The 15,725-nt window shown below is 44.3% G+C and overlaps 1 protein-coding gene across 12 annotated transcripts in view; it reads right to left on the reverse strand.

Moving 5' to 3' along the window:
- The window catches only part of auts2a (activator of transcription and developmental regulator AUTS2 a), a 418,508-nt gene that overhangs the window by 125,285 nt on the left and 277,498 nt on the right, over positions 1-15,725 (reverse strand). For all 12 annotated transcript variants that reach the window (XM_085173993.1, XM_085173985.1, XM_085173988.1 and 9 more), the window contains one exon: positions 2,974-3,003. In XM_085173993.1, coding sequence (XP_085030119.1) covers positions 2,974-3,003 — 30 coding nt within the window. The remainder of the gene's footprint in view (positions 1-2,973; positions 3,004-15,725) is intronic.

Below are 15,725 nucleotides of genomic sequence, written 5' to 3' on the forward strand. Positions count from 1 at the left end.
TCAGGAGCGTAACGTGAGCCAGGGTGAATTAATACAGTCACTGGGGGGATTACCGTGCTCTCGCTCTCTTCCTGAAACAAGAAGGAATTGCCACCGAGACAAGAGCAATTTAAATCGACAACACTGAGTAATGACTCAATTTGCTGCAGAGTCTAAACACTACAAGCAAATGGCATTACTAAATCATTAGAGCACATCTAGCTCTCTGGTTAGAATTCAGAGGCTAATATGGCTGCTTTTACAATCTAAAGTACGCTCAAACTGACACCTCGATTTTAAAGTGCTTTACAATCAGAATAGCAACAAATGTTTAAATGCTTACAGGTGCTTTTATTTTACCCAACTGTCACCACATGAAAGAAAAACAAGAACCCAGAAGACGAAACGCTGCACGGGCGATGCAAATTTACGCATCGATGTCCAGCGTCTCGTTTGAGGATTCGATCTTGGCTCCTCAGAGCGCTCCAAAAGTAATCGGCGTGACTCGAGCTCACCTCGGGGACATTTTAAAGACAGAGCGCGAGCCTCTCGTACCCGCCCCTTACACAGCTGAGAAGATGATGCATTTCCATGAGCCTCGGAGGTCCTTTACCTTCTAACCAACAAAAATGTCCTCCCGCTCAGTCACCTTTAGCTTGCAGACCTCTTAACCCTTTAAGACCTACCATAGAACCAAGTCCGCCAGAGCTTATATTATATGTTTACATGCTGTGGAGCCATTTTTGGGAGCATTTCAAGTTGCTATACATCAATACAACCATTATAGCCTAAATTTTAATAATATGTCTGCATTAAGTTCATAGTAATTACATAAATTGCAAAAAAGTGCAATAAACTACAAAAAAATTGAAAATCGTTTTTGTTTTTTAACATATATTTCTAGTTAGAGAAATTTAAGAGGCTTATCCCTCAAAACTGTAAATACAAAAAAGTTGCACAAAATAGTTTCCCACCACAGGAAATTTATTTTGAGTGTCTTCATAGTTTTATTTTTGAAATACACCAATTTTTATACACTGCAGGAGAAACGAAAATAAATATTATAGTGCAAATTTGCAAAAAAGCAGCATATGCATCAAAATAAACTATTTCCAGCAGTGCAATATGAGTCCTAAGCATCCCAGAAACCACACAGAAAGTCATAAAGTCAAACATAACTTTTAAAAACACCAGTATAGGCTCATGAGGCCCTGATGGTAAAAAACTACATTTCTGCGAAAATGACGTCACTTCCGGTTTCGGGCAGGTCATGGAGGACATGCGATAGTTCGCGCTGATGTCTATTCCAACGTAGGAAGTGTTACAAACAGCTGATCGGATCGGCAAAGCGTGTTTCTGGAATATTATGTTTTTGTTGCTGCAAGTGCTTTTTATGCAGTTTTTGCAAAGTTATATGTGGAAGGAAACTGTGACCGAGGACAAGCTGATGGCATAAGATGTAAGTACAACTCCTCCGGTTTCATATGCAAAAAAATTATTGCGCTAGCTCACGTGGTTGCAGAGCTACCGGGATTTGAAAATAGTTACGCAAAACAGAGCGTGCTGCTCTGACCGGTTTTAAAGGGTTAATCCTGATTTGCAGTATTTATACATTTACAGTTCTCACACAAAGAGCAGAAGCTCCACCACTGCATTACTGTTCTGGTTATGAGTGACATATAATCAGGCTTTTATAATCTGAAGACCTGAAACAAGATCTGAATCTCTTTCCAACCACATACTCATAAACTCATGTCTATGGTGTCTGGATACAAAGTCACTTCAAGCATACAAACCTCCGGATGTCGTTCATTTGATTCTTCAGGTTCTGACACTGATGATGACTCCTTTTCTTCTTCTTCTTCTTTCTGGATGTTGGAAAGCTGCTTTTCAGCGTTTGTAAAATAGGTTAAGAAGCTCGCAGCAGCTCTTTGGACGGGGCCAAGAATTCCACGTGTAACTGATCTGATCATTAACCTCAAAACGACGCCTCTATATTCTTACTTACAGCCATAAACGGGCACATTAGCTTCTTTACTTGCGTAACGTTTAAACGTTTGCCAACATCTGTTATGATTTCTTTTCTTCTCTAAAATTACAGGGTACCCAGTACTTGCTCCAGGACACGAGAACACCAAAGCTTAATCACTTTTTCTCCCAGGAGAAAAAATGTATATGAAAAGTTGTTATTCCTGCATCTGGAGTCATTTAGCACTAAAGTTTATAGTTTTTGCAACCTTGTAATTGTGTATTTTCCCAGTACAGTCAGTTTAATTTAACCCAAAAACCACTAAAGTAAAAAATAATTAAAGCAAATGAAAACATTTAAGAAAAACTGAGGTTGTACACAACACAGCATCATCAGCTCTCCCACCATGGCCCATGACTTATGTTCTATAACCTGTTGAAGTCCATAATATTCACATAACTCACATTATTTTGGCTTTTTAACAGAAACACTTCTGGACTTTGTTAAATCTGTAGAGCCTGTTTGCTGCTAATCACTGCTGTAACAATGTAACAATGTAACTGCAACAAAAGTGCCAAAACTGAAGCAACGAAGCTCTCGACACAGGAAGACACCATAGATCAGGAGGAGGTGGTTTAGCTGGGATTACAGAAACAGACCTACAGTGTGCAGTGAAGACAAAGAGACACCAGCACATAGGTGGATGGATACAGAAATAGCAGCCGTGCTGCAGACATGCTCGTCTGTGCTTTAAGTAACAGAAAGCCTGGCTGCCGCAGCAGTCTCATTTAAATGTCATTGAAATCCTAAAAAGCCAGAACAGTTCAATTTAGATTTTGCACATCATTAAGTCATTCATAATTAATGCGCAACTAATTAAGGTTTTGTCATACTTATTAACAGGATGTTTAATTCTAATTACATTCAATTCTCAGTCTTAAAGTAACATTTGGATCTTTTTAAAACGCTGATAAAAGACGCTCGAAGGGATCCGAGCACATTCAGCCTAATGTGAACAAGCTTACCTTGTCGTCCTGGTCGCTCTCAGTGTCGCACTGCAAGAGAGGGAAAGAGGAAGCTCAAATTAGGAATAAGATGTCCAGTTTGTGGGCTTTTAAACAGTTTGCATTTGCAGTGCGTGTGGTCACCATAATCTCCTTCATCTTATCAACGTTTTAATGACAAATTTATCACGTAACTTGTATTCTGCACCTGGATATCATCAGATCAGATCATTAGCTGATCCAAGCAGCAGAATGTGACATAAAGTGAATTTCTCATGAGCGCCCGTGCCCTTGTTAACACCGGGCACCATGTAAAATTCAGACAGAGCTGGAATCTCCGAACTCTAATCGCCACTGGAATTCTAATAGCGCGATGTTGTTCCTGCTTCAGGCTGGGGATGGCAGATTGACACGAGGAGAGGGGAACTTTGTAATGGTGGGAGGAAAAAGGGGGCTAGATTTCAATTTTTTGTTCCAATTTCAATTTCAAGGTCCACTTAATTCTTTATCAACTAATTAGCGTGATGCTGGGTGAACGGCGGCCCTCGTAGTTGTGCATATGGCTGAGGTGCAGGGAAGCACTGGAGTCAGTAATGAAAAAGGCACTGGGGGGGAATACGGGCAGGGGCTGGTGCAGGAGTGCGAGGAGGGGTCGGTGGGTGACGATTAAAGTATGGCAGGAGTGAAGGGGGGGGGATGATTGACGGCCCACGGAGTGAGCGACAGAAGGCTGTGTCATTTTTTCCTTTTTTTTTGCCGATCGGGGCCCTGCAGAGCTCAAAGGTAGCTGGCTGGGTTTGTGGCTGATCTGCTTCTCGGGCTGGATGGTAAAAAGGGGGCTTGCGAGCTCAGCAGGAGCATAGCATCCAATTTACAGGCCTGTCCCGCACAGCCCAAGGGGCTGCCTGCGGCACACTGCCATGATGGTCAGCTCCAGCAGCTCATAAATTATGCAGAGGCAATAAACGCACTGGGCAAACACTCCTCAGACGTTCCCATTTCGCTCTCACTCCTTCTCCGCCATACATCCCAACCCCGTTTTAAGACAGCGCGCAGGAAGGCACGAGAACAAATAAAGACAACGACAGACGACGGCAGATCACGATTACGCGCCGGCGTCTGTAATATTAAAAGCTCCAAACTGCATTTATGCATCTCTTCCAGCTCCTGAGTAAATAGGCGTGTCTGCCTGCACCGCTCTCTCGTGGCCTCCCACACAGACTAACGCAGCAGACGACATCAACGGCGTTCGGCTTTTGAGAATGTAGCAACAGCAACCGAGCACTCATTAGCCGCTTCTCCGTCTGTGCACGACGCAAGCAAGCGAGGGGTTCAAATAATTGACATAATTTCAGTTTTTTGCATTGTGTTGTGATCCACGAGAAAAAGGAGTCCTGCCTTTCCTCCCCGTGTTCCCTTTCTGTTCTTATTTTGCTCTCCCTGCTTCCCCCGCTGCTCGGCTGTGCAGCCAATTGCTTTGATTGCCAAGATAGAAGCCGGCTGGAATGACTTGCCCTTGCTTGTGAAGCAAATGGAACATGCTAATGGAACTCATCGTATTACCCGATGCAAAAGTGCCATAGCTCATTACTTTAAGATAAAGGGATATCATTGTAGACGGCGAGCAGAATTGACTTTCTGTGCTGCGACTTGATGATGATTTAATCAACTGCTCTCTTTCACTTCTCATCCCCGAGCCTGTCGCTTTCGCAGGTGCCGCTAAACGAAGCCCTCACACGGCTAGTGGGGGAGAGAAAAGAAAAGAAATTGCTGTCATTACTTTCCCCCCCCTAGGAATAGAGGTATGCAAATTTCCCAAAGCGCCAAAGGGTGGGGGGTGGAAAACTTAATAAAATGGAAATGCCTTTATAATGAGCAAAGTAAAAAAGCCTAAGATCAGGCCTGACAGCCGAGAGCGGCCGATGTGAACGTCCACGCCGCCAAAGCTCCCGTGAACTCTGTGTTCGAGCAGGAAGTAGTAAATAATAACATCTCGAGAAGGATAAAAAACACGTTTGAGGCAGAGCTGCCGCTCACTGATAAGTGATCATAGCGAACGAATGTTTCGCTTCATTCGGAGCCGAGGTCTCAGCTCTGCACAGCTGGAAACATCAGTACACCTCATCATTAAGACTGAGCATTCACAGGTTAGCACGAGCTGCAGTTCTGTGTGATACAACAGCTGCTGACATGCGAGCATGAAAAAAGCAAAAACCCGCAGCTATGATTAACTACGTCAAAAACACTTTAGAGCGATCCTGGGACGCCGCGGCGACTGGAAAGACATATGTCAGGCGTTTGAAACAAATCTATTGTACCGAACAGAGAAAAAACAACACAAGCGGTGCCGCTGAGATCACCGACCGGTCTTATTTAAAGCAGCAGTAATGTACAGTAAGGAAACCATTAGCCCTGGGAGGGGGCCGGCAAAGGAAAGTGATAGTCTACCAGGCCCGGTGCTATTTACACAGGACCAGCATTATACTGTACAGCTAGACCCCAGTGTTTAGTTTAAGTAACACAGGAATGTCAAACATTAGCTGCAGCTCTGAGAGCTGTTGATGTTGGCCTGTATCCGGACCACTTCTGATTGCCGCTCCGCTCTCACCCGGGCCTCTCTTTTGGCTGAGTGCTCTTACAAATTTCCCTACACTCTGTCCAAGCATCGAGCCTTTTGTTTATATTGGTCTGAAAGTAGAAGTAAATTATTCTTGTCCTAAATCCTCTCCAGCTGAGAGCAATACTGGCCCAGTAGAAGGGGAACAGAAGGAGCCACGGGCCGAATGCTAAACGACGCAGCCGTGCTATCGTCTGCAACAGCAGGGCACGGCAGCGTCTCCTGCCAGAGCTACCCACAGCGAAAAAGTCTGCACTAAAGAGGTAACCACATCACACGTGTTTGCGTGCAAAGCAAGCATGCCACGATCTCTTTTCCAGCGTAACCTTCTGGATATCCACTGGTCCACAAATACTAACAGATGTTGGAGCAATCAAGAAAAAAATAACACGACAACAATAAAGGTCCAGCAGAGTGTTTAACATGCTCTTGTAACTCCTGATTGGCTGTCTGTGTTGCTGCAAGGTGAACAGCGCGCTCTGCGTGACGTTAGCCTCGGGTTATGCTTGAAAAACTGCCATCAGTATTAACCTCTCTCGCCCTTGGAATTAATTATCATTGATATAGTCTTCATTAAAGCACACTAGTGCACAGAGGCCTGTTTATCAAGTCCTGCAGCAGCGCTGAAGGGGTTAAAGCCCAGCGAAGACGCCAACCTGCCTGCGAGCCTGGGAGCTGCAAAGACAGCGTGAAGGATGGCAGCCATTGCCAGGGTCAGCTCTGACGCTGCCAATTTGATGTGCTGTCGTCGAGGGCTCCTCAATCCCTCCTCCTAGCGGCTCCTTCCCGATATAGCTGCATGTCCTGATGGTTTTGTGATGCAAACAGTCACATGGCAAAATGGTTTTCTCCCTTCCCGGTGCATCCTCCTCCATCTGCTGCTGGGGCCTGGATGCCTCAGACCGCCTGCCTGTCACAGCGTGCGTGGAAATTAGCTGGGGAGGAGGTGCTCGCTTGTGCTAATTACATTTTAATCATTGGAAATGTGTTGGCAAATCAAGCCTTGATTGCCATCTTGGAGCCCAGTGCTCTTCTCTGTAGGTCGGGGATGGGGGTGGGATGACTTCTGGGGCTAGAACGCGTCTGAGCCCAGACTCGGCAAGCTGGACACCTCATCCTCCACCGCAGCTTGATATGGCGGCGTGCCTGGCCGACTGCTGGGTAGGGGCTGTGCCACATTATTCACTGGGAATAGAGAAAGACCGGGATGGTAAAATGCGGATCTGTGCCATGCATATTCTCCAATCCCCCACTCACACCTCCCATATTTATCTCTCTTTCTCTTACTCCCTTTCGCTTCTGCACCCACACATTACCGAGTCTGCCAGTCCCGCCGCTGTGAATTGAGGAACAACAAACAGAGATGAGCTAGAGGCGACTGATGAGCTCAGGTTTTGCTACACAGCAGCTACTTTGGCAAACAAAACTAGAAAACGAGACTTTAAAAACAGCAAAAAACAAACTGACTTAGTTAAATTTTCAGTTTTTAAATAAACACAAAATGATCAAAGTTGACAAGAACATTTTGCTCACAGAAAGCTGGTTCAGTTTTGATGAACATCTGTGAGAAGCCACGTTTCCTCCGTGATATCCAACGTTATACAACAGACTGACTCACAGTAATGAGCCCCGAAAGGACGCAACATATACGCATCCAGACCCGCATCGTGCTTGAGGGACTTCACACCAAAGTGAACCTCAGATAAACTCTGGGATTGCTTTACTTTAGCCGCCAGACACACATTAGTTATTAAAGGTTGCCTATAAAGGACACCTATAAGTTCAGGGAGTGGAAGAAAGATGAACAAAACACGCCTCATTTAAAGAAGCCGCGTTCTGTGGCGACGAAACTGTTTCTGCAGCATCTGCTTGATGCCGAACTGCATGAACGTACGACGGGAAAAGAAAGTCCCAAAAGAAATCACAGGCACAGCCTGAGTGTTTCAGACAGTCTTTACAGTCACATCAGGAAAATTCTTCTTCGAGGAGCCAAGAATACTTCGTCAGGGAGGACCAGATTTCTGTCTGGACTAATATAAGCAGGTCTGATCCACATGTGCAACGCTGGCCAAATGCAGCAGGCCAACATCTGAACGCAATTTCCCTTCAAATGTAAAACTTCATCCAGAAGACATTCAGTGCGACCGCAAACTCCAGTTTCTAGTCAGGAGGACAGACGAGATAAAGGAAGGAGAGAGGCCAGAAAAATGAAGCTTTCCACAAAGTAACAACAACATTACAGCCTCTGATCTTTGCTTTCAATATTCAGCACCACAGTCTTTTTATTTTTTATTTATCCGGGCCGTTCCCAAACGTATGGAAAGGATATCTGAGAGAATTTTCAACATCTGACGACTCGCTCTCGTTTTCAAATATCAAATTCTTATCATTTCCTCGTCGTTAGATCTCTTTTCCTTTACATCCCGATCACCAATAATGTCAAATCAGACTGAGACGGCTGCCTGGATGATAAGATTTCCTCTGAAGGCGTACAAGCGCTACATGTGTATATTACTTCCCCTTTTTGGTGTGGAGGAAGGTAGGACATTTAACTCTACTGGAGAGGAGGCACCGCGGGGCTGAAGTGATGCTTAGCAGGGTGAAGCTCTCTGTTGATCCATCCACCCACCGAACACGCTCACAACACCACCTGACAAAAGGAGCGGGGTAGGAAGAAGGAACAGAGGTGCGTCGAGAGTCATATCAGCGCGTTTCTCCAGGCTCTGCACAGCATTTAGGGTCATGTGATAAAAGCCTAAAACGCAGCCCTACACGGACCTCCATTCAGCCCGGCTCTGTTTATATAAGCCAACAGAGGCCTGAGGCTCAAAGCAGATGCTGAATTAATCAAAGATTAATAGAAGGGTTCTGAGATAATTACATACATCAAATTGCATTGTTTGCATGGTTATGGCGACTCCCACGAGATGAGGCCGCTTGGTGTGCATTTTAATTACCCCCCTCATGCTCGGCATTAATAGTGATATGATTTGGCATCATCGTTACAGCAATCTGGTCACGCACACACGAAGAAGAATTTCCCAGATGAAGAAGTGGACGCAGCTGAGCACACGAGACCGAGCAGGCAGATGTTCTGATGAGTATCACCGAACCACCCTGGTGTCAGAGCACCAGTGTTGGTCAGGTTACTTGAAAAAAGTAATCAGTAACTAATTACTGATTACTTCCCGAAAAAGGTATTCCCGTTACTTTACTGATTACTTATTTTCAAAAGTAATTAATTACTTAGTTACTTTTTAAAAACACGATTTACAACCTGAATAGGTGATAAAGTGATAGATCTTTCAGCCCAATTCTACTTTTTCTGCATAATCATCATACAAAATGTAATCAAATGGAAAAGTCTCTTTTTAAAACTTGTTTTATTAGTTTTAATCTTTTAACTTTATGCATCAAGCAAATATTTAATTATCTGCAACATTCTCTGACTGGAAGAAATTAGTTTAACATTTAAACCTATTTTCTGCACATTCCAGCACATAAAATAAAATATTTTTTTGTGTTTACACTCAGTCTTTCAAATAGATGCAAGTAAAACACAGCAGAAAATAAATAAAGTCAAAGACTAGCGGTCCTGTTGCTCTATTTTCACCTGTAAAGCAGGAGTGGGGTAGGCGGAGGGTTACCCTGGTGCAGGTGTGCAGCGGTCAGTGGAAGAATCCGCGAGTTTCTCTGTGAGTTTCCCATTACGTCGTAGCTACTCGCTGCTTGCTCGGAAGTTTAGGTTTTCTTCCCACGCACAACGGACACTAATGTTTTTGTCACTTTTTATGGAATCAAACTCAAAGTAAGGTCAGTACTTCCACGCTTTAAACGCTGCACGCTCATACTCTCTCTGCACTTGATATATGATCCATTGTTGATCTGCACACAGCTGTTGTCACGAACGTCGCACTCGCTTACGTCACTGTCATGACAAAAAATCACGGTTTTAGTAACGCAGTAACGCAGCGTTCCTACGGGAAAGTAACGGTAATCCTATTACCGTTTTTGCAACAGTAATCCCTTACTTTACTCGTTACTTGAAAAAAGTAATCGGATTACAGTAACGTGTTACTGCCCATCTCTGCAGAGCACATGTAGTGACTGCACTGACAAAGGCTACGCAGTAAACAATGGCACAGCTTCTCTGATCAGCTTTTAGAAAGAACGGCACTGCAATGAGCTGCAATGACACATCACATCACTAATTTTCACACGGTCCCTTATGAAATAACACAACTGCTAATATTAATCGCGCAAAATGGAGCCATAATACAGAATTACCGACAACATTTGCAGTTTACACGCACTCGCGAGCGCGCTGTGTACGAGCTGCAACCTTCTGCAGGCGAGAGATATAAACCTCATCTGCTCCCCTAACCTCCCACTTCCAGCTCCTCCCCTCCCTCCTCTCGCACTGACTCATCGCTAAGGGGGGAGAAAAACATCAGGATTAGGTTCTGTGCCTCTAATCACTTAACTCCTCACACCTGATGGCACACTATTAACTTTGACTGTCTCCAGTGACCCCGTGGGTCGTTGCCCATCACATCAAGTTTTTATTAGGGAATTTTCCTCATCATTAGCCATGGCCTGGAAACGAGCCATTAATATTCATACTGGCAAACCAAAATGAGGTCCCACTGATTTTCCATCATCCAGGCTGTCTGTGCAGCTGCCGCTGTTAACAATCACCCCAGCGCTGCACATTTGCCACGTATCATTATAGGGCTTCATAAAGCTCTTTTTCTGGTTCTGCCATGATGGGAAGGAGAGCAAGGTGGTGGCGGAGGAGGAGGTGGAGGAAGAGAGAGCTGCAGCCAGCTGACACCCGTCTGAGAAAAACTGGCTAACTCTGCCAACAATCTGCCTGGAAGTCTCATTCATATACCGGCGCTGTCAGTGCTAACAACCCCTGCAGGCGCTGCCAGGTACACAGCTGAGATACGCCGACTTCCCTGTGCTCGCACATTAGAGCACACATTGTTTATCAGTGTGTAATGGCAGCCAGGAAAGCAGCGCTTTGGAATGGACTGAAATCGTGTACAAGATGCTGACATGTCTGAGGATCATGGAGGGGTTTTATTTAGAGAACGATCCTTTTCTGCTTCCCGGTAATACAGAACAAGAACGGAGCATTGTTATTGTTTATTATCACAGGTTTACAAACATTAGACTTGTTTAGCATGCACTCACAAACTGGTTGTTCCTCCTGTTAGCAAAGGAGGAGCATCTCACATTACAGCTGCTGGTGCTCAGGCTACACGCAGTGTGAACAGATAAGACTCCACCCTCTTCTCCATCCACCTCAGCTAAGAGTAGCTGGCGCTGTCACGAATGGCAGCAGCATTCATGCCTGATATTTACATATTTGCACCAGCAGGTTCTCCTCCATCAGTGGCAGTGTTGGGAAGGTTACTTTTAAAATGTATTCCATTACAGATTACAGATTACATGCCCCAAAATGTATTCTGTAACGTATTCTGTTACGTTACTCAATGAGAGTAACGTATTCTGAATACTTTGGATTACTTAATATATTATCATGCTGTTTACAACTACATGAATGTACTATTGCTGTGATTTATTACTGTTACTGAAGGTCCGCGGCTCCGAACCGTAGTAAAGGGACCTCTGGCTAATACGGTGGGTTCTGTGTCGGCTCGTAGCTGAAAACTAGCTTTACTTTGTTGTCTGGGTCAACTTTGCTAGCAGAGACAGAGAGAGGCGTTGAAAGGCTGCTCCAACGGAACTTATTGTTTCAGAGGAAAACACGAACACGGTGTACAGTCGAGTCTTAATAGCTTACTTACAACTGGGCTCGTCAGGCTCTCTTCTTGGCTGCAGTGGTTATTATTATATTTACATGCTTCCAGCTCCCGTTTCTGCGATGACAGCTCGTACTTTTCCTTTTTCTCCCTCCCTCGCTCACAGACACATAACGTGTATGGCAGTCCATTCTCCCTGCAGCACGGACTACACTGCCTATGATGCTACATTCTTTAGAGCTATACCTGTAGCATTCTGCCTGTTAGCTTAGCACAACAACAACAAAAAGGCCTCTCTCACTCAGGAAACACAGAGAGAGAGCGTCACCCTGTAACCATGGCAACCGTAACGCTGCCGCCTGGAACAACAGAACGTAGCTGTCAAACAAAACCCACAGTCCTGACCCGCCACAATATGAAACAGGGAAGTACCGCCGTGTAATCCATTTATTTCAACAAAGTAACTGTATTCTAAATACCACCTTTTTAAACTGTAACTGTAACGGAATACAGTTACTCATATTTTGTATTTTAAATACGTAACGGCGGTACATGTATTCCGTTACTCCCCAACACTGATCAGTGAATAAAACATCCATCCATCTTCTTCCATTTTTCCAAGTCAGGCTTGCAGGAGAGATGGGGTACGCCCTGGAATGACAGGACGACTAATTTAAAATCACCAGTTAACCGAACCCTCTGACTCCACCCCTTTGTGTCTGCGTGGCTCCTCCCACAGCCCAAACTCCACACAGGAAGGCCCAGATGGTGGATTCAAACTCAGGACCTCCTTTGTGCGAGGCAACAGTGCTACCCACTGCTCCACTGTGCCACATAAAACAGGGAAAAATAAATCCACAAACTTGACGTAATGAGACACAACACCTACTGAAGGTCATTTAGCTCAACTATGATAATTTTGTGAATTTTGTGTAATTCTTTGGGTGAAATCTAGTTCCTCGAGTATGAAACTGGTTCTCTAACTATGACAAACAGACTGCGCAGTTGACAATATTCAGTAAAACAAGGACAGAAGGTGAGACGTTCTAACAGATGCAGCTGCTTCAGCACAGTCTTCCAAATAATTAGAGCCGCAGTGACAAAAACACTTTGTTTTTCCTCTACTATGATTTGCTAGCTGTCACAGTGTACATCTGAGTCGCCTCATTATACAGAAAGTACTCAAATAAAAGCAGACACTGCACGCTCCTGTCAGGAATCTGTCTACCACACATGCAAACAAGCAAAGATGAATAAACATTAGTTGTTGTCGAGGGCTGGTCTTTGAGCCGCGAGGCTCACAAAGATGCGCTTTGTACAAAATAAAAATATTTAATTTGAAAGACTGATGCAAGGCAAAATGAAATTAAAAGGAACCCATGCTAACTGCTAAAACAAATTACTCGCAGCACGCTAAATTACATTTGCTCCTCCATCAGCGAGATCAAACGAGCCTAGTTTGACTCTCCTGCGCTAATGATTTCCTGCACTCACCTCCTTTTTCATCCCAGGGGTGTTAATAAACACTCTGTCTGTTTTTGTGTTTGTTTGTTTGTGTGCTTTATTTATACATTTCCCAGCCCCGCGTCCCGCTCCCTCCCTCTCTCTCACTCACGTCGCCCATGCTGGTGGCAGGCTGGGTGAATTAGAGGGATCTAATGTAATCCCACAGACAGCGGGCTCCTGAAAAACGTGCTCAATTAAAGCAGGATGAGCCCAGTGGGAGCATCCCTGGCGGGGTGCGGGGTGACTGACATGGTCCTTTGGTTAGGATTAATTAGCATGCTAAATGGTAGAGCACGATAGCAGCCCCAAAGCCTAAGGACAGCCACCTGACATCCAGCAGCTCCCACAGCACCGGTACAGCATCATTATGGCTGCGGTTCGAGCCGTCACGGCCTCATCTCATTTCCTGACAAATGCAGGTTCAGACTAAAACAACAGCACCCGCCACAGCATCTCGCTGACATAATTATAGGGCTGCCACAAACGATTATTTTGATAGTCGACTAATCACCGATTATTTTTGCGATTAGTCGACTAATCAGATCATCATCCATTGGACGTAAAACTACACCTTATTGCATCAGCAGCATCTGCTCTTATATAACTATCATTAGCTTACAGCTTTAAGTGTTTAAGGTATGTGCTAACTAAAAATAAAGACAAGATGATAGTTTATTAAATTTTAATGAAATTTGCAGATTGTTTCGGTGAAGTTTAATAAACTCCTTGCTATCTAAAATATAACAGGACACCGGAGTAAATTCTCCAGCATCTCACACTTCTGATAATCAGCTGTCTGCTTGACGTTTATTCAGCTGTGTAAAAACTATAACTTTAATCTCAGCCAAACCGATTTACTCAGGAACAAATAAAATACTAAAAAAAGCCAAACAATAACAGTTTTAAGTTATCTAAGTGACTTATATATCATGTTTAACCTGAGTAGTGAAAGACGGCGGTGGGTTTGAAAACGATTAGCCCCCGGCTAGCTATCGAGCTAGTGGCTAACAGACGTCTCTGAAAACGTCGGAGCGCTTTTGAAAATATGTGGTGTCTTGATAAACTGAGCAGATATTTGAGGTTTACACAGCTACATTCTCGCCTGAAAATATGTTAAACGTTTATTTTGTGACCCAGAAAGAATAATAAGAGTAATATTAAAACTAACTAGCTGCCGCCATTGTTGGAAACTGAGCTGGGCTGCGCTATGAATTCTGGGACACAGCTTCTTCTTCTTCGGGGTTTAACGGCAGCTGGCATCCTTGTACATGCAGTACTGCCATCTTCTGTTTCAGTCCGTTATTACACTCTTAAATCCTACTACTTATTCCTGCGGCTTTTGTGATCTTACAAAGCTTCAAAGGACGTGTCGACTATTAAATCAGTCGTCGACGATTTTGATAGTCGACTAATCGTGACTAGTCGACTAATCGTGGCAGCCCTACATAATTACAACTAAAATGTCAAATTTGCTGATGTTTCCCAGGCTGTAATTCTACCTTTTAAAAATAATCCCAGTTTCTGTCACCAGGCTGGATTACACAACATTATTACAAAAAGACAGCTGGGATTGTGCGTCACACTTACAGAAGAACTTAATGAAAGACCAGGTTTGCTCAGCTATCTGGAACCACCACGACAATTTTAACTTTTTTTTCCATCACAGTATTCTTGGTCTGCAGATTTATTTCAGGGTCAGCCCTCAACCATCCATCTGGGTGAAATAATGAGAACTTATGAGGCTAATCATCACAATGCGACTGCGTCAGAGCGAAATAGACTCCGTCCATCTCGAGTCAAAAGAGTGGAGCGCAGCTTTTTGGGTACCTGGTGTCGTGTCAGTGAGTAAGGGTCAGCTGTCACAAGGCCCACCGGTGTTTTTCTAAGCCACCGGTTTGAGCTCTGCAATTAGCGTCTCTGAATAAGCAACCAGGCTCCAACACAAACTGACCCTCACACACTCCCCAACCTTCAAGCCTGCTCAGCACAATATCCAACATATAGTTTATGACAGGCCTCAGTGGGGCTTTCTTACAATCCACAGACACTGCAGAGGGGAGAACAACAAAAAAACAGAGTATTTTGTTAGCTGTAATTACTCTCCAATTATATGGTCAAAATATGTCATTACAGGCACTTTGTTGTCCAGGATGTCTGGCTTTGATCAAGTTGTGGCACAATGTGTTTCACATTAGTGGCCCTGCTGTGATGTATGTTTCTTGTCATGACAAGGATAACAGTGAGGTCAGCAACGCCATCCATCCCTGAAGTATACCCCCACCCCTTTGTTCTGACCACGGGGAGTAAGAAAGTAACGAGGAAAGGAAACAAGTCAGTGACAGAGAGAGTTTAAAAATGGATCTTCATCCTATAACTAAAATATAATCCACCTGTTGTGTAACAGGAAACCGTGAGAGTAAAACTTCAACACTTCCCACCAGAATAAGGACATGAAATATTTAGACAAGCTATCTCTATTAAAGACTTCTTTTCCTTTGCCTTTAACACATCCCAGCACCACTATTGGTCAACTTCCCTCGGGGTGCCTTTAAACAAATGCCACGGTTGAAGTGACCCCTGAGGTTTGTTTCAGCGGTGTGAAGCTGATGGACCATTCATCACTTCCACACAAAGCCAAGGTCAGAGACTGTTGCCCCGCAGCTCTGCACTCAGCATCGTATATTAAGAGTGAACGTTCAAGGAAAATTACCACATACAAAGACTACACTCCCTGTGGAATTAGCAGCACTGGCTTATCAAAGATGAACGAGTCAATAAAGAAAAACTTTCCACTGGAACCGCTCAGAGCCGAGCAGAGCTGCTGGGCTTCTGCTGGTCATCTGCTGAGAGCCAGTGTGAGCTCTTCCTGGGGGATATCA

This window comes from Neolamprologus multifasciatus, chromosome 10, assembly GCF_963576455.1.
Source record: "Neolamprologus multifasciatus chromosome 10, fNeoMul1.2, whole genome shotgun sequence".
Classification (NCBI taxonomy): domain Eukaryota; kingdom Metazoa; phylum Chordata; class Actinopteri; order Cichliformes; family Cichlidae; genus Neolamprologus; species Neolamprologus multifasciatus.